The sequence below is a fragment of the Anopheles coluzzii genome, chromosome 2 (genome assembly GCF_943734685.1).
Source record: "Anopheles coluzzii chromosome 2, AcolN3, whole genome shotgun sequence".
In the NCBI taxonomy this organism is placed as follows: Eukaryota; Metazoa; Arthropoda; class Insecta; order Diptera; family Culicidae; genus Anopheles; species Anopheles coluzzii.
The window spans coordinates 101,013,909-101,038,530 of NC_064670.1; the positions used below are offsets into that span (position 1 = coordinate 101,013,909).

At 47.8% G+C, this 24,622-nt stretch overlaps 1 protein-coding gene across 13 annotated transcripts in view; it reads right to left on the bottom strand.

Annotated features, from left to right (window-relative positions):
• Window positions 1–24,622, bottom strand: part of LOC120961640 (protein alan shepard) — a 195,496-nt gene that overhangs the window by 35,487 nt on the left and 135,387 nt on the right. For 11 of the 13 annotated variants that reach the window (XM_040385538.2, XM_040385535.2, XM_040385537.2 and 8 more), the window contains one exon: window positions 288–362. The exons of 1 other annotated variant lie outside the window; for it this stretch is intronic. In XM_040385538.2, the coding sequence (XP_040241472.2) occupies window positions 288–362 (75 nt within the window). Of the gene's footprint in view, window positions 1–287; window positions 363–9,010; window positions 9,183–24,622 lie in introns of those variants that run through there. One more of the 13 variants, XM_040385556.2, reaches the window with a different exon arrangement.

Below are 24,622 nucleotides of genomic sequence, written 5' to 3' on the forward strand. Positions count from 1 at the left end.
CCCGGCTTTGAAATGGGTAAGATTTTATCAGCAATTATCGGTACCGCAATAAGAGCTGAAGAAGGGTGGAATGAGTCTTGCGCCCTTCGTTTTGCGTCCAGCGACAACCCCACCACCACGGGGCACTGTGTTACACTACATTAACTTTCAATTGTTAATCTGCATCTTGGAGAGGCGGTGGTGGACACAAAAGGACACACACACACACAGCAGAAGGGAGCGACTTTTGAGCAGTTTTTGGAGGATTATGTCTTGCCGTGGCAACTGAAGCGTTACCGATCTCTTACCCGATTGTAGCTGCTGCTGGTAGGCAGGCAGGCAGGCGGGTCAAAGCGTGCTGAATCGTGACTGGCGAGGCTTACCTGTAACGAAAAGTCAACGAAAACATAATAACGTTAGTGCTTGGGGCAGCATGGATTGGCCAACGGAAGAGGAATTATAATATTCATAGTACGAGCATAGTACAGTCGATGCTTCCGGGAAGCCACGGAGTTCGGTGCATAAACAAGAGCTTTTAAATAAAGCCGTTATGATAAATGAGCCGGTTTTTAAGGTTTAATTAATTTGACTGTCAACAAGTTTCGTGGTATCGAATTGTTTTCATAGCTTAGAGCTCTATTATACGGCTGAGAAAATAATATTATTTTAATTCAAATTCAAGATAACACAGCAGTATGGCGGAGTGGAGTTTTTCTAATTGAATGGGGAATAGGTAAACTTGGTTTTTCTTACGGAAAAACATCATTCAAGGAACATTTTAAAATGGTTTTCAATCTCTAATAATGGAACAAGGCAATATTTCATGTACTGAGCATACATTAAGGAGTTTAGTGATGCCAGTTGCATGCCTTTAGGCGAGTTGTAAATAACTATATTCCATGTAAAACTCGTCTAAGTATTGCATACCCTTGGCAGGACGTTTTGCAATGTCTTCCAGCAGGATCAGAACCTACACAACTACCAATAGTGTGAGAACATAGTTCCTGTGTTTACAAAATCTATTTTCAATTGAATTTTTTACACCACACCATTACTTCTCCGTTCAACAAATAGCTGCGCGGAAGAGCGCACTAACTTCATTTCAGCCGAGAGCACACTTAAAGCCGTGAAAAGCTTCGCCTGCTCGATTGGAAGTTGAACGAGCTTGCTTCGACATGGCTCACGGCTGCCACCCGTTTGCCAGAAGATGCCAAAGATGGCTTAGATATTGTGAGGTAATGGCAGGATCGCATAAACCGATTTCGACGGCACATTACGCCTTTACGGCAACAAATGTTATCACTGTAATGCGCACACCATCAGCGCTAGATGAACTAGCGCGGCCATATCTAGCCCCCTGTCAGTGCTGGGCGGTGTTACTGGCTGTTGTTGTTGAGCCGTCGAGTTTCATGAAAAGCGAACGAGTTGCAACCGATATTAGCCACCGGGGCGGCCACGGGGCTGCAAACAGTGCGGGGCGGGAAGAAATTCGATACCAGTAACATATGGCACTTCCATTGAGCCGTACCACACACACACACCGGGTGGGATGATGGGTATTGGCATCTGTGTGTGTGTGTTAGTGTGTTTGTGTGCGTTGTTATAGTTGGTTGACAAAGTACGTATGTCGGAGATATATCCCCCTGCCAGTGGGAACAGCAAACACCGATTGCTACTAACATGGTTGGCACTTGATGACATTCGATGTTATAGCCATTTTCTGCGCGCCCCTTCCTGCGTTTAGAAGTGTGTGTGTATTTGTGGGAGGGTAGTTGGTAAGCATTCTTGAAGGCGATGATACCAGCCCAGAGATTGGAATAACTTTCTCGTCCCCACCATCAGTTGTGTGCTTCTGTCGGCCAGCATCGTCATCATATCGATTGTCGATTTGTGGAGACAGTGCATGGTGGTACATGCAGGCATTGCAAGAGAAGTGCAAGTAAGTGTGGGAGTGTTATTAGAGCAAAGTTGAGATATCAGGCATGTTTTGGTGTTTGTTACGAAAAAAATGACACAAAAAGTCCCATTCGAGCTAACACCGAGCTAGATGGGGAAGGAACATGCTAATGATTACGCTCTGATGAGATAGGTGCATAACCCGTAATACGGTGCATCATTAGCCGAAGGTAATGGGATTCCAGGAGCAAGAAAACCAGCAAACGCGTAGCTTGCAGGGAGAAAGGATCTATGTACCGGAGGAATAAATAGAGTAACTATAACTAGGAACTGCAGGCGTCTTGGTTAAGTTGAAATTTGTGTTTGTATTTGGTGCCGTGACCAGGATATTTCCAACAGGCTATACGTGTCTATTTATCTTCCATCGCTCACCATAATCACACATCCAAGTTAATGACACGCAGCGCGGGTAATAAAGCAACGCATTCTTTTCAAACAAATCGCTATTCAGCTTTCATCACACGCACACACACTCACAAACTGTAAGTTCAATCCCACGCGTTATCTTTACGTGCTACCTTTGCGCTGTTTGATAGCGTCGCCAGTGCTCAATTACAGACCCGCCCGTTTGATGCTGTCATCGCCGCTTGCCGTATGGTATTAGTGAAACGTACACCCTCCTCTGCCAGCGATACGCTGGCCATACGCCCGTTAGGGCCTAACCTTTACACTGCTGCTGCTGCTCTGTTGCGCTCTGGGTATTGCCGGGACCTGATGATTGATAGGCGGTATAATCAATCATCATACGCGTTAAAACAAGACGCCTTGCGTAGGACTGTATTTGCGCACGCAATACGCCATCATACGCATGCATACAAATGGCACGTTGACACAGGGATAATGTCCAACGGAGCAAGAGGCGGGATTTGAAAACACGCACGCGAGGGTGCGAGAGAAAAGAAATGCCACTTTAAAGAAAGCTCCTCCACACATCGTAGTGTGCGAGTGCTGTCCGATACAAGATGCAGTCCGAACCATTGGATTTCATCGCTCGCTGGTGGTTTGGAGAATGGTAGACAGGCAGCCATGCGAGCACTGTTCTACGATTGCATGATCCGGAAGTAGCTCAACACGAACGTACGTGAGCACGTCCGGCCGGGAAGTATCACCAATGGGACAACATTATAAGCTACAGCAAAAGAACTCGCTCCCATCTGTCGTCGTCGGCCATATCGGTGTGGCTTGATGAAGGAAGATGAGCAACCCTCATCGAGCGGAGTTGGTGGACTTAGAGGCTACGACCGGGCTAGTTGACGACCGAAACGGTCCGATTGTCACGTAGTGATTAATCGAATACGACACGCTTTGAAACGCGCCTTGGATGATGCGTTCTGTGGACGATTCCCTTCCAGCAGGACTCTATCATCCGAACGAGTCGGTCGGTTTGGTCGGGTTGGGGAAATAATTGTGGGCTAGATAATGCATGCTGTGATTATTATTTGTGCTCTAATTGACGCCGGTTGGCTTATGAATGGTGTAGTGGGGCGCTTCCAAGGGAAGTTAGCTTTACCAAGCAATCGGCGCTCGACAGTGCAATTAAAATCTTCAGCAGGACCATTCGGTTAAGGGCTCTTTGATTGGAATGGACAACCGATGCTGATGGACCATTGATTGTTCTTTGTTTGCTGATCAGATTGGTTGCCTCTATCCTCTCGGAAAAGCATCGCAGGAACTTGAACGTTTACTTAGAACACTTTACCGTATCTTGGGAATGGCGTCGTCGTCTTGAGGATTCAAGATTGAACAAGCTCTGACGAAGCACCAAACCGTTTACCGGGTGGTCATCCTGGCCACTAGGCTCAGGTTCAAAATGCCGGCGGAAGTATTTCATGCAAATTTTCTACAAAATTACATTCCTCCACAGCAAGCACAAACCTCCAAACGATCGTTATCGTTTCGATTAATTGTTTCCCTTAAGCATCGGCATCCATTTACCTTCCCAGGGAGTTCCTTATAGAAAATCGGGATGAATAATTTTCGCACCTCGCGAAAGCATAACAGCACACCAGGCCCCGACCGCAAATAAATGAGTTCTGATAACGAATGAATTCAGATGATAATGATTGAAGATTGAAAGGATGATGTGCTGTTGTGCGGCTTTTTTTTGGGATAGAACACATCTCACTCTCTCTCTCTCTCTCTCACTCACTGACTCTTTCCTCCATATACCAAAATTCTATTGTTATATCTAGGTCTTTCCTGTACCTTTCTCCGTGGAAGAGTAAATTTTATGGCAAAGATTAATGATGTTGGGCCGGTTTTTGCGGGTGTTCGTGGAGCATAGAAAAAAAGGCGAACAAAATTATCCTTCCGAACGGTCGGTCACTGGAATGATGCTAGATTCTTTGCTAATGGTAAACGATAGCGTCCCATGGTACAGAGCACCGAGCGATAGAGGAAACGGCACGGGTCCTGACGGGTATGACACGACCGACACGATGATAACCATCCATCCCCCCGCACATAGCTACTCCCTTTTTGGGTTGGCGAGGCGGGAAATGTGTTCCGGTGGTGTAAATAGCACCGGCAGCGAACGCACGCACTCACGCGATCGGCTAGAATCCGGTGTGAATCTCCATTTCCCTTGAAAAGCTGGGCTAATGATTTTCCGGAAGCGGTCCTTTGCTCAAACGCACTAAATGTGTTGCTTCATTCTCCAACGGCGGGGTTGGTTCTCCTGGGTCCTGGGCAAATAACGTAAATATTCCCATTATCCGTTTTCCCTGTCCATTTTCATGGGTGAGCGAGAAATAGACGTGTGCACACGGCTGCTGCTGCTGCTGTGCCGGAGCTCTCCAAGAATGACAAATGGTAATCCGATTTATACAATGTATAAATTCTGGAAAGTGAGTAATTAAAGCCGGGGCGCGCTAAAGTTTAGCTCGCTGGAAACTATGGGCACCCACAGGGAAGCTGCTGGTAAACACTGCGGAAGTTTGTACAAAACGATTTTATTGACCTTTCCCAAAGCACCCAGAAGGTAAAAGATAGGCCAATTTAATATGGGTTAATAAGAGCTTGAAAGGAGCGTTTGTTGGAGCATTAGTTTGTTTAGAATTGAATATAATAAATGAAGCAGTTGAAAACAAGACCTCACTCTCTTTCATCGCTTTCGAATCGCTACCACGGTGGGATTAATCGCCATGGCACTTAAAGCACTCTTGCCGAACTTGAACTATTAAAGTGAACTTGTGTTCGCGTTCACAGACCATGCCGCCCCCCCCCAGAACAGAAGGGCAAAGCCATTCCCATGTGTGACTTGATGAATTGGTGTGCCGGAATCGTGTTCCGCTGGGCTGGGCTGCATGTGGAAGCCGAAGATGGATTATCATTACAAATCCAGATGGATGCTCACGAGCGATCTTGCACAACAAGCTGGGCCGAGCTCGGAGCACCAGCGCAAGATGGATGAGCACCCTGGCTGGATTGTTCGCTACATTTGCAGTGCGAGTGCCATGGCAGCAGCACGGCAGCAGCGGCTGCTGGAAAAGCCCAAGCCAAGACATCCAAAGCGACAGTAATTAGAGAGTTTATGGAAGAGTGAAAAGAAAACAAAAAGGCTAAGGCTTCCCCAGTTTCAACAGCCTCGACGTCGCAAACCATTTCCCAGGAAAATTTCGGCCCACATACTTCCGGGTTCGCTTGCCCCTAGCTGTGTGTGCCAGCTGGATAAGCAAGATCTGGTAGAGCATCGCCATCACCACCACCCGGGAAACGGGTTGGGGCCCGCAATTGCACCACGAATCTGATTTCGGTAAATGGATTTATGGTCTTATCATGCACCCGCCTGGATGCAGTACACTCTAGCTCGTTTTCTCTCTCTCTTCTTCAGAGCATCATGTAGTTCTAAATCACGTAGGAAACAAATCACCACCACATTCTGCATACAGAGGAGAGGGCACAACGATGCCGGTGCGGGTCGGGAGAGTGCTGTCAACGTCATATCCGTGTGGTTTCCGGTATTTTGCCTACCGTGGAACGAAATTCCTGCACCCCAAAACCCGTTCGCAGCAGTGAGATTTTGGACAACAATTCGCAAGGATGTGGTTTTTGCGGAGAGTACAAGGCAAGCTTTTCTGCAGGTGATTCCTACGATGTACTAGTTTAGCTGGCAGCAGCAGCTGGCAACTTTGCGCCGGTACCGAAGTGTAGTGGAATTGTTTCGGACTGATTGAATCTCAATCATGCAATGCGCCCTACGATTGGATGATTATTCTTTCCAGGTATAAGATGTGTTGAGGTTGGTGGTGGTGATGGATCAGATCATCGGCTTTTCATTGTCGGTAGGTTTCGATTTTCCATCCGAAAGCGGTGATAGGAATTCCAGACCAATGCAGCGGAGGGTGAAGAAATTCCACCCAGGTATGGAATTGCTCCTTGCAGACTTGCAGCCTTCCAACACGTACACCGGGTCGGTCTTGAGGGGCTGGGACTTTCTTTAGGTGCTGACCTTTGCCAGCTCCTCCTCTTCAACACATTCTCCCGGGATGGGGGGGGGGGGGGATATCTATTCACTCATCGGTTGCATTCCCCTCCGGGTCGATAACATTCCCGAACGTCGTACGTACCCCCCGACGGCATAGAAAACTGATTATAGTGCCTGCCACGTTTAAGAGCTTCAGCCACGATGGGAAGCTGCCAGTGATGTACGATTTTAATCGAGCTTTTTGCACGCTCGCATCGCAATTTTTTTTGTCAGCATATCGGATACACACGCACATTCTCTCGCTCTTCTTTCCTCTCTCCCTCGTATACCCTCTTTGGGCTGTCTCTCCACATCCAGACGCCTACACACAATGGGCGACAATTTTATGCGGGACTCGTAAGCGCTTTGAAGCGTGGAAAAATTGCACACACACACACATCCAAAAAAAAAGAAGCTCGTGCTACACAATATGTCCGCCTCTAAAGAGGGGAATGGTGAAGAGAGGCTCCACCACCAACCTCCAACAGCAGAAGTTTACCGAAACTCGGTAGCTTCGGTAAACACGGCCTTTCCTGCACCCGGCAGCCCGAAGGGAAACGACACAATATGTCTGCGTCGGCACAACATGAACATGATTGTAGGACGGGAACGTGGAATGTGATGGGGGATAAAAGACCTGAGTGAGTGAGAGGAGAAGAAGCAGCAAAAAAAGCGAGAGTTTCCGCAGCCCAAAAAACTTTTCGATAATTGAGTTTAACAACCTTCCGACGACAGCGGAGCAGCCACGTAGTGGAGGTAGTAGTAGTAGTAGTAGTAGTAGCACATGGCCAACCGAGTCTCTTGCTTCGAGACTCGTTCCGCAACAACGAAAGGTTTGAGAAAATGGTCCGTCCTCCAATAAAACTGCTGCAGAATTACTGATAGAAAGGGAACGAAACAGCTCGGCTTTACCACAACTCCAGTATTCTGGCCTTTCCTGGCTTCCCTGGTCACACAGACAGATTTGCACAGCCGGAACAAATTTAAGTTTGACAAAATGTCATGCGGTTTGCATCTAATTAAACTTGCTCATTTTTCATCGGACGAGATTTGCAAGTTCGTCGCAACTTTCGACCCAGTGTGTGTGTGTGTGTCTGTGTGTGTGTGTGTGTGTGTGTGTGTGTGTGTGTGTGTGAGTGAATGTGTCTTTTCTTTATCGACAGGATGAAACACAACCGACCAAAACAGGAGCGGTCTTTTGTGCGGAGAGAATGGAAAATGGGAAGAAACAGAACGAATGCCTTTGAACGGGGATGCCACAAGTGTCAGTAATTTAATTGTGACGTTTGTGGTGTGTAAAGTTGCCATACCGCTTGTACGGTTCTTGTATGGTGAACTTGTAGGACAGATCAAGCTAAAGGACTTGACTTATTAGACATCTTTATAATTTGTATTTAAACTCTTTGCTTGCTACTTTAAAGGGTCAGGCAAAGAAAAGATCGATTATAAATTTTAATTACGCCGTGTCATTGGTGCCACCGTGGCCACCGCCAGCGTTCCATATGGTAGCAAACCCAAGGGGACCATCTGTTGAAGTACTCCAGCAGCCCAACCATTCACCACCACCACCACCACCTTCAAACTTTGTCGACGACAACGCCGCTGTATGTTGTAAGAGATTGGATTGCAACCTTTTTTTTTTTCTTCTTCGGAACCTTTCTTCTTCTTCCACGGGGTACGTGATAAAGTTGCAATTCGATTCCGGATCTGTTTCCGGGTTTTATGCCCATCGCTGCCCTCTCGCTCTCTGCGCTTATCTTCCGCTGCGTGCGTAGTACGCACAATGATAAGCGCACCATGCCTCCCGTTTTCCGTGCCTCGTTATCTGCTCGTCTCTGATACGGGGGAATCTCGTGCTGGCGACAGATTGACAGTAACAACCTTCCACATACATACTGACGCACATACACACACATACACATACGGGCGAACCCGGATGGTTTGTTCACACTTTCGCCTCACAGAGATTGTTGTTACCGATTGTTTATTTATGCGCAATGACATCAAACAACCACCATGCTGCTGCTGCTGCTGCTACAGCTCTTCATCTTCGCCCTGCAGGTTGGAGGTGACAAGGTTTAAACACATCACCAATAATGCAACAATGACGACGACAGGTGTGCGTGTGTGTGTAAGTATGGCAGGGTGATGAGAGTGGCAAACTTACTTCCGGCACTTTGGATGGCGGTATCTGTTGAACCGGATGGACACACACACCAGCACGCACTCACTAGCAATGCCACGTGATAGGGCGCTTTCCGACACAACTCTGACACTATTATGACCGAAACTGTAATTATACCTTTGGTTATACCTTGGAGTGCAGAGAGAACCAAAAAAAAAAAACACACACACAACACACACACCACAACCGTGCAAAAAGCTTCCTCCGGGAGCAAACAATATGGTACGACGTGTGGCCTTTGATTGGTTGCGCTTAACCACCGCTCACACACGACGAGCGCGTACAATAAGAGCACATCCCCACATATGGCAAGCGCTGATTGGACACTTGATACACAATATGGTATCGATATGGTATCCGTGGGGAGAACAATTGTGCGCTTCCGTATGGACAGGATGTGCGAACGTAGTTACCAAAGAGCCTACCTACTATGTATCGCCAACGGCTCGAACGTTCGGCAACTTGTGGAGCAACACAGCGACACTAACGATCACTACCCACCGCGCACTAAGCGTTACACCCGGCACTACACTAACGAGGGCTTTTGACTTTTGTACCGCGCGCACACACACACACAAGGACTGGACACGCACGCTACCCTTCTACCATATGGTTATCGTGCCTTCACGCCCCACCGGTATAACGGGGTGTTCTTTCACTTCCGATGGGCTAAGAACCGCGGCCGGTGTTGGCCAAAAGCTCTCGTGTTGCGAAAATGTCCACTCCCCCCCTCTTCTGGGCAAGGACAAACCAAATGACAACAAACCGAAAAACCCCCGTAAAACACACACAATCGAGGAAAACAAAGGTTGGTCACAATGGCGCGCGGACACGAAGCAGAAGTACGCGCGATGCCGTCTTGTGCGTTACGTTGCGTAGCGTTGTGACGAATGAATGAATCTTGCGACTCCCTCTCCGGAACCGGGGTACCGCCGCAAACACACAAGCACACACCGTGCGCCCGATGACCCGACCCCTTGCCGATAGTGAGCGAACGAGCGCGCGCCCTGAGAGTCTTCGGGCTCTTCTTGGCGGTGTTCTTACGCCCTCGTCACGAGGCGAGGAGAGTTGACACAAACAAGCAGGAGGAAGAGGAGGGAAAAACACACACACACGCACACACGCAGGAAACCGGCTCACACACTCACGCATACAACGCCCCTCTTTTTTTTTTGAGAGGGATGGAATGCGTGTGTGAGATGTTTACACGAGATGGTGATGATGATGGTGATGCTGGTGCTGATGATGACGAATATTTGGGTCTCACGGAAAATGGTCCATATCATCAGTTCGTTACGGCGAGTGATGACGAATACCGGGGCGCGTCTGCTGCTGCTTCGTTCGCTCGTAACGGAGCGCTTTTTTTATCAGCGCTCATGCGCGCTCCGAGCGGATAAGTGAGATGGTGGAACGCAAGAGAGCGAGAGAGTGCAACGATCGGTAACTCTCTCGGTATTGGAAAGAGTTTGTAACGATGCCAATGTACTTAGATGGGGATACTAAGGGTATAGCACACCTCCCCCATGAGTGTGAGCTACGATTTTGAAGATCGTACGGCATCTCACTCACTCGCCGCTCGCTCAACGAGACCGAGACCGACGCTCTTGCTCTGGGGTTTCCCTCTTACGGAAACGGAGCCTCCAGGAAGAGTCAGATTTGTCGGACGTCATCTGGTTTATTCACTTACTGTGTATCGCCCCGGTCCGTCGTGCTCTCTTCACACTCATCGCCGCTCACACGAGAGTGCCGGGCGTACGTACGCAACAACAGCGGGGAAAATAAGGGACCATTTCTCGTTGGTTCCGTTTTTTTCTTCCTTCTTCAATTACCTGACCGGATCGTGTTTTTGTCACCATTCCAGAGATGTGCCCTTTTCCGGCACTCACACACACACACACAATCACCACGAAGTTTAACAGCGTGACTGATTTTGACCGACCGATAGCGGCACGAACCATAAGCTGTGGCAATGTCAGTCTACCCTGAATGACCATCGGGAGGATTCTTCTTCGGCGGCACTTTTGCGCGCGTAGGACACCCGTACCCCTGGAATGGTTATTTCGGGTACGTGCCGATGGTGTGCCATCCGTTTAATCACGTCGAACCGTTGCGGCTCCAACGTAAGCCAAAAAAAAAAAAGATGTGAGATTTAAGATTGCGGTTTGCTGATAAGCGCACTGGGCAAACTGGCGACGACCTGGCGACAACATGTTCAATTATTATACTGTATCCTTCTGTGTACCAGTGTGTCTGCCACCATCGGGGTGTGTGTGTGTGTGCTTGAAAGACGTGAATGCTAGAATGCTGCCACCGTAAAGCAAGCCGGTATCAGGATTAAACATTCAACTTCCTTGCAGCAATAATGAATCGCCCAACCGTAACGTGCCGATTCATGTGGCATTTGCATCAAGACCCGTGCTCAAGCGCATCGTTGCGTAAGCAAGTCAGGAAGCTGGCACCAGGCTCTACGAGCTCTCGAACTACTACTGCTTACACCCCCCACTGGCAATTTGGCATGCTGTGCCGTTCGGAGCGCATTCATCTTAAACCCTTACCCGGGTAGAATGCGGGTACGCGCGCTTTACTTCGACAGCATTCACACGGGCTCGATCGGGCAGCAACAATGTAGCCATAATCCCACGCATTGAAATGGATTTTCCTGCTTTCTACTTTCCTTTGCTTTTGCTTTTCTTTTTGTTCACATTCTCCGACGCAGATCTGTTCCGGTCGGGGTAGTCACGTACCAAACTCGGTGGTGTGGTTTTCTCGCTAACTCGGAGCTGTCAACAGCTCTGTTTAATGGCACGACAATGGATTGGAGTGACGGGCTCGCTTTAGCCGTTATGAGTTCTTTCTTTTAATACGCTCTTACTTGATGCTTGATGAATATTAGGCTTTATTGAACGTTCTTTGGAATAGAAACGTCTTCTGAAACACACAATTAAGCTCATATATCTATCTCGTTTGAATAATGTAAACAGTAAGCATCAGGAAAAGGTCACAAAAAGCGATACTTTTTGAAAGATGCGTTGCTCATATTCATTCACATGTTATATTTCCATTCACAAATCAAGCACCAATTCACAGCCCACATGGAACTTGTGTGGTGGCAATGCTAAAAATAAGCGTGCCTAATTAATTTTCCCATTTCCATATGCATGACGAGAGGCAGAAATCAATTACAATATCTTCCCGAACGACCTTCCGAAACTTGAAAACGGAAAGTAAATCACAGCTCAGTGACCTGTTCCTAATTCATATGTGCCTTCTCAACATTCTCCGGACCGTACAGTGGGCATACGGGAATCAAAAGAGCGCTCCAACTACATCCAACTACTGAACTTCCCGTAAGGCGGGGCAGGGCAGGGCATCTTGGTCCGGTGCGAAATCTGAACCCCTCGGAAAACTGGCGCAAATTAAAAGGGAAATCTTGTCGTTAAATTAAGCCGATTCCGAACACACACTGTGATGCAACCTTCCCCTGAGTTTCCGGTTCGCTAGTCACCCGGAATGTCCAGTAGAGTAGTCCGATTAGGCGGGATTCTTGCAATAGAGGGAAGGTGTATTTTGTATGTAAAATCTCTCTCTCTCTCTCTCTCTCTCTATCTGATTTGCATGGAATCCCTGAAGACCCTTGCCCTTTTGCGGTGCACCTTCACCTTACGCCATGCTATCCCTGTTGTCCTTTATCTGCACGGGGCATACCTCCATTCATCTACCGTGCACAGGCGGCAGGGGCAGTAGCAATGGCAATGGTCGCCTCCCTTCGGCAAACATTATCATCCCATGTGGTTCCAAGATAAGGCGCACGGGGCGCAACGCCTTCTCCCCGCGAAGCTTAATTACTGTTATCTGCGCCGTGAATCTGAGGGAAATTTTCGTCGGCTGAATTCACCCACAGGCCAACCGTCATCATCGCCACCATCGTCATCATCATCATCGCCACCATCGTCGGGGACGGGGGGACCATGCTGCTGTCAACCATGAGGTTCGGGTTTGTCCTTTGCCGTTGAAGCAAACCGCAGCAACTACCAACCGACGACGACCACGAAACAAGCTGGTACACGGTGGTGGGACCTGCTGGAACTGTCCCAGACTTTCGCCAGTCGTCATCCAACTGGGAGGCTATGTGTGTGTGTGTGTGTGTACCACTCCAATGAGACTGCTTTCCACCGGCCCAGAGTCCCCAAAAAACGTTGTCTGATTTTGGCAGCACCGAATGCTGACGGGGTTTTCTGGGGAAATTGGGGAAAAGAAGAACCCAAGACCGACCCGCTGCTGGCTTGGGAAATGTATGTGTGTGTGTCTGCGTGTGTGTGAGTGCGGTTCAGTAGCAAGATAAAATGCAAACAGGAAAACCCCCAAACTCCTACTCTTCTTGCTCCCGCGGAATGGCCTCTTTCACTCACTTCGCTCTGCCCGGTGCAGATGTACTCCGGAAGTTCCGGTTCCGGTTGGATTCCTTCAAAAGGCGGCGGTTTTGCGGGATCGAAAACTTGTCCTGCCATACATACATTCGTTCTCGGTCGCCATTTCCCTATTCCTTCTTTTCGACCGGGAAGATTCTTCAAAGAGCATGTTCTTGGCTAGGTTTCTATGCCGCAAAGAAGCAGGAGAAGTACGCACTAAGGATGTTTGCTGACTCGTACAAAACCAAGTAAGATGCCAGATACCAGGGAAGTTGGTGGGCAAACGCTAGAAGCAATCTCAATACACAAGAAGAGCGTTAGAATGGAATCGAGTACGAATGAAGGTGAGCACCACCACCAAAGCCCAAAGAGATTGCCCGGCACGACTTTCAGAGACGATCTTTTCTGTCTTATGATTGATTTTTGCCTGGTGCTTTAAAGCGATTACGGCAAGCGGCGAGGCAATACGAGTCAGAATTCATAGCATCTCGCACGATCCCATCGCGCTCATCTGTTATGAATAAAGCCACTCGTGGCTGTTTTAAAGCAAATACAGTCAAAAACAACTCCCACATTGATTACGTTTCAATGAGGCAGCGATGGGGTAATTGAATTCCTGTTCCAGGAACCAGTGGCGCTACCCCCACCCGAACTCGTCCCGGGCTGGCTAAACTAAATTAAGGGAGAGTCAGCTGCCATCATCCCTTCAGGTCCCAGGATTGGTTATACATGTCCCACACCGACCGGGTGTAGTTACGTACATTGAGTTTCAGGGTTTTTTTCCTTCTTTTTACCTCCCATTTCATTCCTTTCCTACCGCCGACAGGTTCGCCTGCCCGCAAAGCAATCGAAAGGATTGATAAAGAGTTGCACAACGATCTCGGTGACATCGGGACGATGGTTCGCATATCAGAGCAGTGCCGCCTGGCATTCGGCAGCCCGTAGCAAGTCCGCAGCAGTCCCCTTTGGACCACGGAGTCCGACAAATATTTGCCAACCGAAACCGCGCAAAGTCAAAGCAAACGGGAAGGATGATGATGATGCCCCGTGTGACACACACACACACGGTGCGCAGTTGTACGAGAGGCAATCCCGAAAGCAAGCAAAAAAGGCAACAGTGGAACGGCGAGCTTGTTGAGTACCTTCCGGCTTTCCGGACACAAGGTCCCAGAGCACGATGGCAGCACTGGAAGGTAAGTGGTAACACTGCAAACAGCAAAGAGAGAGAGAGAGAGATATCCTCCGATTGGAGTTTTTTGTTGTTGTCCGGACGACAGCAGGATGGTTACACACACACGGTAAAGCCGTTTCAACCAAAGCGGCCACCATCTTCGTCCCGGGAGCCATGTTGTTTGTTTTCTCGTTACCTCCTCCTGCTCCAAACATTTTCGCGAGCTTTTCGATGTTCACACAATACCAAATCATCCCTCCTCTCAAACCCCGCACACATCCTCGTTTCGGTCATTCGATATGGGGGGAGGCGTAGACATTTGTGCACTTTTGGGGCAACATTTGGCGTAGAGTGCATTTTCGGTAAATCGAAATACACTTGCCTGTTCCTCTCCGCCTGGTTTGAGTGGTGTGGGTACGATATGCCTGATGCTTCCATTTGCTATTATCGGTTCTGGAGCACATGCACACACACACACACACACACACACACACACACACACACACACACACACACACACACACACACACACACACACACACACACACACACAACACAGCACCTGCTCCTGCTGTTACGCGCGTTACCGTATTCGGAACCGTAAATCGAGAAACATTTCCGGCACTTACGATAATCGACACGGAAAGGGAACGGTTTCCGACATGAGAAATAAAAATGTATCTTCAGGATAGTAGAAAAAAAACAACACTAATACACAGAGAGCCAAAAAATGTTGAGGTTATTACAACTCGAAAAAAAGGCGTTTAACAACTTGCTCGAATTACTTTCGCAAAGAATGAAGCGTTGTAAGCGTTGTACGTTGTAACGTTACAAGTAAATGAATAACGACAGCAGCTGTACCACACCACGCCTCATCTCGCACCACTTTCCCAATGACGTCATCTAACAGATGTTTGCGAAAGCTTAGCAACAACGAGTCCAAAAAAAAAACTTATAAACGGGGAACTGCAATTTGGAGGAGAATTCCCAGAAATCCCTCACCGCTTGTACTGAGAGCAGTTCACCTGCTCGTTCCTTTCATCAAGCGGCGGCGGAGAGGGGTTTGTTGAAGGGACAACAAGGTAACTGAGATATTCAGGTTACCCCAGATACAATGGGGAGCTTTTGCGGTTAACAGTCGCATGGGGGTGGGATAGCCTACTAGGGAGATAAGGCGAGAATCACTTAAAAAACAATAAAATAAACCATACAATTCCACACACACACAGACACTGTGACGTTGAAGAAAAATGATAGAAAAATGTAATTGCTTGTTGGATGGTGTGTGCAAGCGTAAACCGATCCACAAACACACACAATGAAAAACTTGGCTTATTTCTCTCGCTCTCTCGCGCCTATTTCGTGTAAGCGTTTGAGGAGCGCTCTTAGTGGTATGGTCGTTGTGCACACACACAAACACTAATAAAACCTCAACACACTCCTCATGGAAGCGGCAAGTGCAAGTGAAGGAAAACGGGTGGAAAAGTATTACCAACACAGGCTAAACCTGCTGACGGTGACGATACGGTGAATGGTGTGTGGAGACGACGGATGGAGCGCGCGCAGGAGGCGTTTGGAAACCGTTCCATGACGTCGATGAAGTGTGACGGTTGTATTGTTTTTTAAGAGAGAGAGAGGCAGGCAAACTCGTCTTGTGACGTCAACTCGTTTTGAAAGCGGAATTGAGCGGAATGGAGCGAGGACCAACACGAAGGGCAGCCGTGCGCATGCCGTTTGCCGGAATTTCCATCATATTCCACCTTAACCACCTCCTCCTCCCCATCACCTTTTCAACGCTTTTCGTATTTACGTGCGTGTATGTGTGTGTGTGTTTGTGAGAGAGGTTTTGGAGTGTTTTTATTCAGTTTAGTTTCTTTATAAACCGGAATATGAGCCCATTTGCTTTTTTTGTTAGAAAGAAAGATAGGGAATATGTGGAACGCGGCGAAAACTTCCTATATTAGTCAGAGCACATCGCGTACACCTTGAAAAATGGAAATTAGCTGCGGTGCGGAGACGGAGACTTCCAGGCGTACCAATGAGCGCCAGAAACACTCACACACACACAGACACATTTAGCATTTAAATCACGTCGCAGGCTTGAAGAAAAATTGACTCTCGTCGCAGCAGCAGCAGCAGCAGCAGTAGAAACACGACTCGTCCTCCCCCCTTGACACAAGGATTACTGCCGATGGAAGGACCACGAGCAAATATGTTTTCAACATTCTTTCCGCACCTGCACGGGGCGGCGGTGACACCGGCAGCAGCCATCGGGACCAGGGGGTTTTACTCCCATCGGGAGCAGACACACACGGGGACACAAATTCCCAACCGTCCTCCCCCGCGTGTCAGGAGATCCTTTGAAGGATGGTGTGCTGCGTCGGACCACCCGGAGGAGCCCGGCCTGAAGGCCTGGGGAAGTAAATTATTAAGTTTCTTCCACTGGCGTTGTCTGCTGCTGTGTCAGTTGGAAAAGCCTTGCTCGGCTTACAGCGGGAAATGACGTGCTTTTGTGCACGTTGTTTCCCTCCCCCTTGTTTGGGCTGACTGCTGCTGCTGCTGCTGCGGGGCTACGCCTAAGGTTTGGGCATATTTTCGGAGACACATTTGTCGTACGGTATACCGCGGCGTGTGCGATAAGCATCGGGCAATGAAGCCTTGGGCCGTCCACGCTTTTGTCACGTCATATTTGTGGCGGAAAGAATGTGTCTTTGATCTTTGGCGCTGCGGCTGTTGTGGCCCAGTGACTGTAAGGAAACAGGTAGCCATAACTTACCGTAAGACGATCTACTTCCCCAACCCTGAATGTGGTAACACATTCAAACCCGAAAGACGTGGCGCGGAACACTCCCGTTGGGGCAGCAGTCTGCTTGAAAATGACTAAAACATTATGCAATAAATATAAATTCTCGTTCTTCCAACTTTCACGCCCGAGCGCTACTATTATAAACGCGTCCGCTTAGACCATTACTTTGCAAGACCTGCTCCAGCGCCAGTTTTCAGTTTTCCAAATGCAAAGCTTCTCCCGCGGCTCGGATTAACCCCCCCCCCCCCCCCCCCCCCTAAGAAAACCTACGCGCGCCGTTGATTCGAAAAATATAACTTCCTTCGTTTGCTATTTCGCCGACCGACTGCCCCGGGATTCGTTACGGAATGTTTGCACATTTTTTTTCCACCAGAACCGGAAGCGACTCGGACCGTTCAATAAAATTCCCGATCCGGGTGGTACGACCCCTTTGGGCCACAACCGCGCAAACGAACCACCACATTCTGGTGCTGCCCTGCCCACGGCCCAAGCACGTACGGCGGGCGAGAGAAGAAGAGAGATAGCGTACGACGACGTCAAATGGGCGAAACGAGATCCCCCCCCTCCCCTTCCATTGGTCCAGGGCAGGACATCATTTGCGTTGCAAAAAGCCGCAAGCTTTGCATAATTTTATGAGACCATGCGGTAACCCGTTACGCTTTTGCGGTATTGCGGAAAAATGTGTTTGACGACAATTTTCCCCCAAAAAAAAAACCTTCGCCTGAAAGGCTACCGAAGGATGGGCAAAGGGCAGCAGAGTCGGAGTAGGAAGGTGGCCAAATATATTCATACACGAAATATATGTAATATGTGAGCAAACCTTCCGAAAGACCTGAAAGACTTGTGCTGGAAAGGGAGCGGTTTTTTTCCTTTCTGCTCGGGTAAGTGTGGGAAGCAAAATAAGATTTAAATTGGTAGTAGTCCCATCATCGGTCACGTCATTCGTGCGTTCCGATACGAACGCTTATCGGCTTCACATTAGCATGAGTCAAACTGTAGACAAGTGCGGAGGTTTTTTTTTGGTTGTTGTTACGAATTAGTTTACGAATGAAAATGGTTTGCTTGATTTTATGTACAGTTTTGCGTTTAAAAAAAACGCACCGCAAAAATGTAAAAAGAAATAGAACGCTCCAGAATATCTTGCCCGCAATTCAGAGTGCTGCAGCAAAACCACAACGAACTACACGCACCACCAGCAGCAGCAGCAGCAGCAGCCCCGAGAGCGCTTCCGATAAAGCGCCCCATAAAAATCAACTGAATTTTACCGCGCTCAATCGTTTACCACTTTTCGTTTGCTGCCGCCAGTACCATTCCGTTCCGGTGTAGCGGGTGGAGGGAGAGGCATTAGGGCTCAATTCAACAACATGTAAATTGTGAATCCCCTACGGAGGGCCATCCTTTCAGCCGTGAACCCGTGCAGGTGGTCTCCTGCGCGTTCACCGTCCTAACTGCTTTCAAATAGAGTGTTGTTTGCGAGATGATGCTGCTGCTTCTGTCGCCCTCGAGCTTTTGTGTCGGTGTCAGTGGTTGGTGAAGTAATAACAACTACACAAGCGCGCACACAACAGTACACATTTGTATTCTTATCCTTTTATTCCTTCTTCGCTTATCCCACCGGCAACAAATGATTAAGCGAATTCAGGATCGGTGTGCGGTTTAGTTATTGTAATTCGTTTCCCTTTTTTTTTTGTTGCGTTCCCTTGTGAAAGGGGAGGTAGCACACGCACTAATGCAAATTTAACCGCAAATCAGCATTAAGCCGGCGTGGCGCACCAGGCGTCTCCATCGGTGTGTGGTAAGGAAAAATTCAAATTTTCCATACACATTACACCAATGCACGGACGGCGGCGGTACACAAAACACAAAGCAGAACGAATCGATTCGAAGGTGTCTCCAAAGCATGTGACCAAGGTTAAGGAAGCCTAGAGCTACAAAAAGATAGCCACAGCATCATCGTCATCATCATTTGTTTTCCCGGTGAAAACATTATTCCGGCGGGGCCTTTTTGGACAGGCAAGCTCTAGGTAAAGGAAGCAGAAACACAAATCCAACTCGCCAAATAAAAAAGCCGTTAGCAAAAGGGCTGCATTCTTGCCCATTCTCCCGCCCCCCAAGGGGACGATGTGTTTTGTTAGTTGTCTCGATAGGGAATACACGTGTGTGGCGGCGGCACAGGCATGTGTGTGTACGCGTTCTTTCCTTTCCCTCGTTCCCTAGGTAACATCGTCCACTGTGGTAACATGTAAAACTAAGAAAGAAGCGGCAAAACGATACATCTGGTATCGTTTTTGTTTTGTGCCTAAAGGGATGCGTGCGGTTTTGGACATTTGCATGCGCAAAAATCCTTTAAAAAGAGAAGGTTTCTCCGTATTTTCCTGGGCAATGGTGGCAGGTTCATTTCGTTTCACTAAAGGAAAATATAAAACCAGTGGTAGAATGTTCTTTTTCTTTTTTTACAGGCACAGCTTTCGTTCTTTCGGTCCCTGTTGATTTAGGAGGTTAGTGATAGTGGCTTTCGGTCGGAACGTTTTTCCAGAATTCTTCTCTTCCAGAAAGATGTCCCTGATGTGCAACATCTTTGGCCAAGTGACACATTTTGGACAGGGAAGGGATACCTTTTTGGAATTTAAATATTTCGAAATTTGTTTTATTAATGATTTTATTTATATTCCATTTTGGCGAAACAGTGGACGCAGCTCGTTCTTTTTTAACGAACTCAGGAATTGCCTACGAGTTCTTTAACGAACTCAAATGAAAATAAGCACTAGACCTTCTAACAATTGAAAGCAACGGAACATGAAGCCAGCTGTATGATTTCTTTGCTAGCATTAAACAAATGACTGTTACATAAATGATACTGATCGCTTGGTCCGTTTGAGATTGATACGCAAACATTTGAACACTTAAATAGATGAATCTTTGAGCGGTAAAATATTTGCTTGCCCAAACAGTTATTGATATTGACAGCTGGAGTGAATTGCTCCCTAATAATGATCGTTTCGGTCCCATTTTATTGCATATATACGGGCACTGTTCACTCCCACGTTCAGTATTTAAAAAAAACTTTCAATCATTTTACAACATATCTTAAGAAGAAGAAGAAAAACAAGCAAGATGAGGCTAAAGAAAACAACCCAAACGTAGCAGCGCGGTGGCAAGAGTGGCACGCGGTACTGGATGCCGGACAGGAATGATGAATTAGCTATGGTGGAATCCTGTTCCTCGGACCGTACGGGATTAATCAAAATCCCTTTTCTTCAACCGTAAAACCTTCACCGAAGCTTATTTTACAGAAGAAGAAGAAAAAAAAAACATAAACACACATACCCACATGTATACATCACACGTCCGCCCATGAAAAGCCACTTGTGTTTGGGATACAATTTTGCCAAAAGGAAAACAGAAACCGATCTTCTCCCTTGCCGCCGAACGAACGCCGGGGAGTTAGTTTTGATACTGCCTCTGTGTGGCGCTTTTTTGTTGTTGTTTGTTGCTGTTATTGCCCTTATACCTTTGCACGCCAAAGAGTTTGAAGCAAGAGTCCCTTGGAATCTAAGAATGTTTCCATGCGGTTGATCCGGAAAGCGGGGGGCAAAAACCGCAAAAAGAAATCTTTCGCCGGTACAAGGGATACAGGGGCCAAGAAAAAGGAAACCCTACTAGAGCACATTAAAAAGAACCCGAACGGTCTAAAGCAATATAATGTGGAGAAAAGGCAACACTCGCGCCACCACTGTCCCCCACTGACTGAGGGCTGGAGGCACACGGAAGGAGAAAGTTTGTTTGCACCGGTATACTACATGTATATATTGATACTTAAAACCCCCGGCAGGGCGGTGTGAAGAACACGAGTTGAGTTGAGGACGAGGTTTGACCATGGTTAAATGAAAATCTCTCCCACAGTTCTCCTCCTCTTCCTGCCCACAGTTGTCGATTGAGCCATGGGAAGAAAAAGCTTGGGAAAAAGCGGGCAGCACCATAGATAGGTTTCGGTTCTGTTGTCCATCGTCTTTAGAAGGTTCGTTTCGTGAAAGAGAAACGAAAAAGAACATAGAAAGCAAAAGCAGACGGAAAGAACGATACTAAGCTTACTACTGTGAGTGTAAGCTTGGTTACAAGGCTTCAGAACGGTTGGCTGCGTTGCGGGAAGCGAACGGAGATCTTCTGGAAGAATCCTTGGTAAGGGAAGCCGGCAACTGCAGCGATGTAGCAACGTGATCCATCTTTCGGTCATTTTTATTATGAAATCCGACAGCAGCGTCTGACCGTATTTCTTTAGCCAACAGTTTGAGATGAACGCTTTTTTAAGATGTTGTGCACGATCACGAAAGGAAATGGTGGGTGTGTCAAGGTAACATTCTTTAAAATGTGTAGCTTAAGTCAGAAGTGAAGCTTGCAGGAAAAAATATCCTTTTAAATGTACATCTTTTTTGGTGAAAATATAGGATCAACGTTTTGTGAGGAGGTGCTATTTCATTAATGTTAGTATTATAAAGCATTTTGGGCAATTCCGTGCAGTTTGATTTTCAAACAAGATCACATTTTGCAACTAAAGTTTTGGTCCTTCGAGCCGGATCAAGCTAAAGGAAGTCGCCGTACAATTCGGACAAACATCTTCTACCAAGCATTACATATTTATTCCACAAAAAACCACATAAACTTTAACCCATAGACATCCAGATTGTCCGTCAAAACGTGTCCGGGGGAGTCGCATCTCTCAGTCCGATCTTTAACACCAGGAAATGGAATAATTGCGTGGCGGGCAAAGTTGAACCTCTGGACGAATGAAAAAAAAAAAAACAAATAACTTTGCTTCTTCGTGCACTCGGCGAAAACTTTTCGCTTTCTCTCCGAAAACTTCCTGCCCCACACCTTCACCGTCAGTGGGTTCTTGGTGTGCGAGATTGTAGTTCCCGTTTCCGAGCGGCAACAAAAATCAAAACCCTCATACACGGAGGAGTGTAGCCACCATCTGCTCCATTTTGCTGACCATTTCTGGCAGATACATCTTGTGACCACACCGGCAGCGTTCCATTGGCCGGGAAGCGATGAGTTCGTCGTCACGTGAACGGAAGCGCGGCGTACTGCCAGAAAGTTGTAAAGTTTCCTTTTGGCTCAAACCACACTGCCGCTGAACTAATCTTTGCTGCTTCTTTTGCCATTCGCCGATGCTGTAAGAGGGACCCGTCTGCACTGGATAGAGCTTTCCAAAAGGGTGGGGGGGGGGGGGGGGAAACCTTTTAGAAAATCGTTATTCGTAGCCGTCTTGAATCACGGGAACCACGGAACCAGTACAAAGTCGACCGGTGGCCTGCAGGCTGCAGACGATAAAGTGCTACGCGCTACCAAGCGCTACCGTGGTATCGTGTGTAATGGGCGGCTACCAGCGGGCAAACACAGTGCCGAACTCACTCGCTCATGTGCCGGCCGAACGAAACGTGCACCGGGTACGGAATGGGAAATTATAGGGCTGCACTTAGTTTTCATTAAAAGTTGAGCTGTGCACATGAGAATTGCATTTTTGCGTGTATTTGCGCACATTTAGCGAAGCGTTTGAGTGTGAAAGATGGAGAAATATTGCACGACGGTGGAGAAGTGACTGCAAGAAAGTGGGGGAGAAGGGGGTTTGTTAGAATCAATAAGTTTGAAAATGGCTTGACGTTCGGGTCCAAGCGAGTCCACGTACTAACTGGGGTGGCGGGAGAATAGTCTTATTAATGAACTAAGGGCAATATAGAATGCTTAACAACGTCCGAAGAATGATAAAACATTCACGAATCGATTCTTGATTAAACTTCAGCACCCGGGGAGGATTTTCTGGAAATAGCTAGCAATGTTCGTGTTCCACTGCAGAAATCCCGATACGTTGTGCCTTGGACGGAATCGATCGGGAACGGGTCCTGTCCCGAATGACTGTAGTGTTCTACCCAATCACCAGGAGCTATCCCAAGAAGCTGCCCTAATATATTAATGACAAGATGTTATCCTTTATTAAATCCAACCAACCTTACCCCCCATCATTACACAGAACCGTCGCCGTACGGTCGTGAGCGTGACGACACAAACCCACAAGGGCGGAACTGCAATACCACCACCGTGCGCGTCAGCAGCATCGGCAGCAGCAGTACCGTAAATCCGCCCACACGCTTAATCATAATTGTTCATCGTGGAACAACAGAAAAAACAACACTACTACGGGCGGCCGCTGGAATCAATTATCAATGCCAGCGCGCAATGGAGGAGAAGTTGTCCGTAGTGGTAGCAGTAAAGCTTGCGTAAAACGGATGATAACCACATCCGAAACGGTGGTCTGATCCGGGTGACATTAAACCACCAAACACTGGCCACAGTAAATCCCACACATACACATTGCCCGGCAATGGGGCACATTTCCGATAATCCAGCAAGGTTCCAGGAAGTGAGCAACTTGGGACGGCTGCGGGTCGTTTCGGCGTATTATGCGGGAGGGCCTCCGGGGAGACACACTGGGTGTTTGCCCGCGTTGAGTGGCTTATCTATTGATTGGTCATAAAGTTTTGGTCACATCCTAATCACATCCCACTGGATGTCTCCCCCTGCACATGCCGCCAGCCTTACCCCGGACCCGTTAGACGAAGGCTAACGCTTAACCCCTCTCGCACCGGCGGCTTACCACCACAAGACGGTGGAAGAACCCGATGAATAGATTTCGGATATCACATTTGGTAATGTGTTTCACGGGTTGGTGCGTCTCCGGATATAGCACGGACTGTGACCGGTACACCAATACCATCACCACTTTTTGGAGCGTTCGACCGAAGCATCAAAGTAAGGTGCCGAAAAGCGGATTAGTGCCCGGCGAAAACGACGGAGCAAGAGCCCAGCGGTTACATCGGTTCGGTGTCTTCAATGTTCCTTCCCTCTGAAAAGGTGTTTTCTGCATGTCCGACTGACAACACTTGAAGCATTAAGGAAGATGGAGCCGAAAGTGTCCTCGTAAGAGCTCCCACACAAACTCACAAGCACACACACACACACACACACACACACACACACACAAAAGTAGTGGACAAGTGTGGCGGTATTTATTTAGGATTCACTTCGATCGCTTCTCACGGAAAGGGTGCTCGCTCGCTATAGGCAGCGTACACCATTAGCGTACGTAGGAGTATTAGCAGGACTCCCAGGACGTGACAGGTAGAGTTCGGGCCGTCTGCCCACACACGGCGGTGGAAGTATTCGAAGAATTTTCGCACCGTTAAGGGGTGTCCCTTTTCGACTGATAATGCTTGTTTGCAATTTGTTCGATGAGAAGTAAGTGTGCGATCACGTTCACGATTTTATGAGAAACCGTTCAATGGTCGGTCCGAAAAAGGGGGAAAATGGGAAGCGTATTCCATGCTGACGCAGATACGATTACAAAGGGGCGCTGCGATGGAGTGTAGAACAGGAAAAAAATGGTTGAACCGACAATTGCCCATTACTCAAGCAATTGTGTCGTACGGTTGTGAGACGACAAAAGTTTCCCGCTTTGAACCATTTGAGGAAAGAAATCTTTTTTCTTTGCTGTCCAGTGGAGGACGAAGATTAGCGTCTCGTCTTACAGTAACGAGAGTGTGTGTGTGTGTGTTTAATAACATTTCTTTGTCCAACTCAAAGACACATTATACGA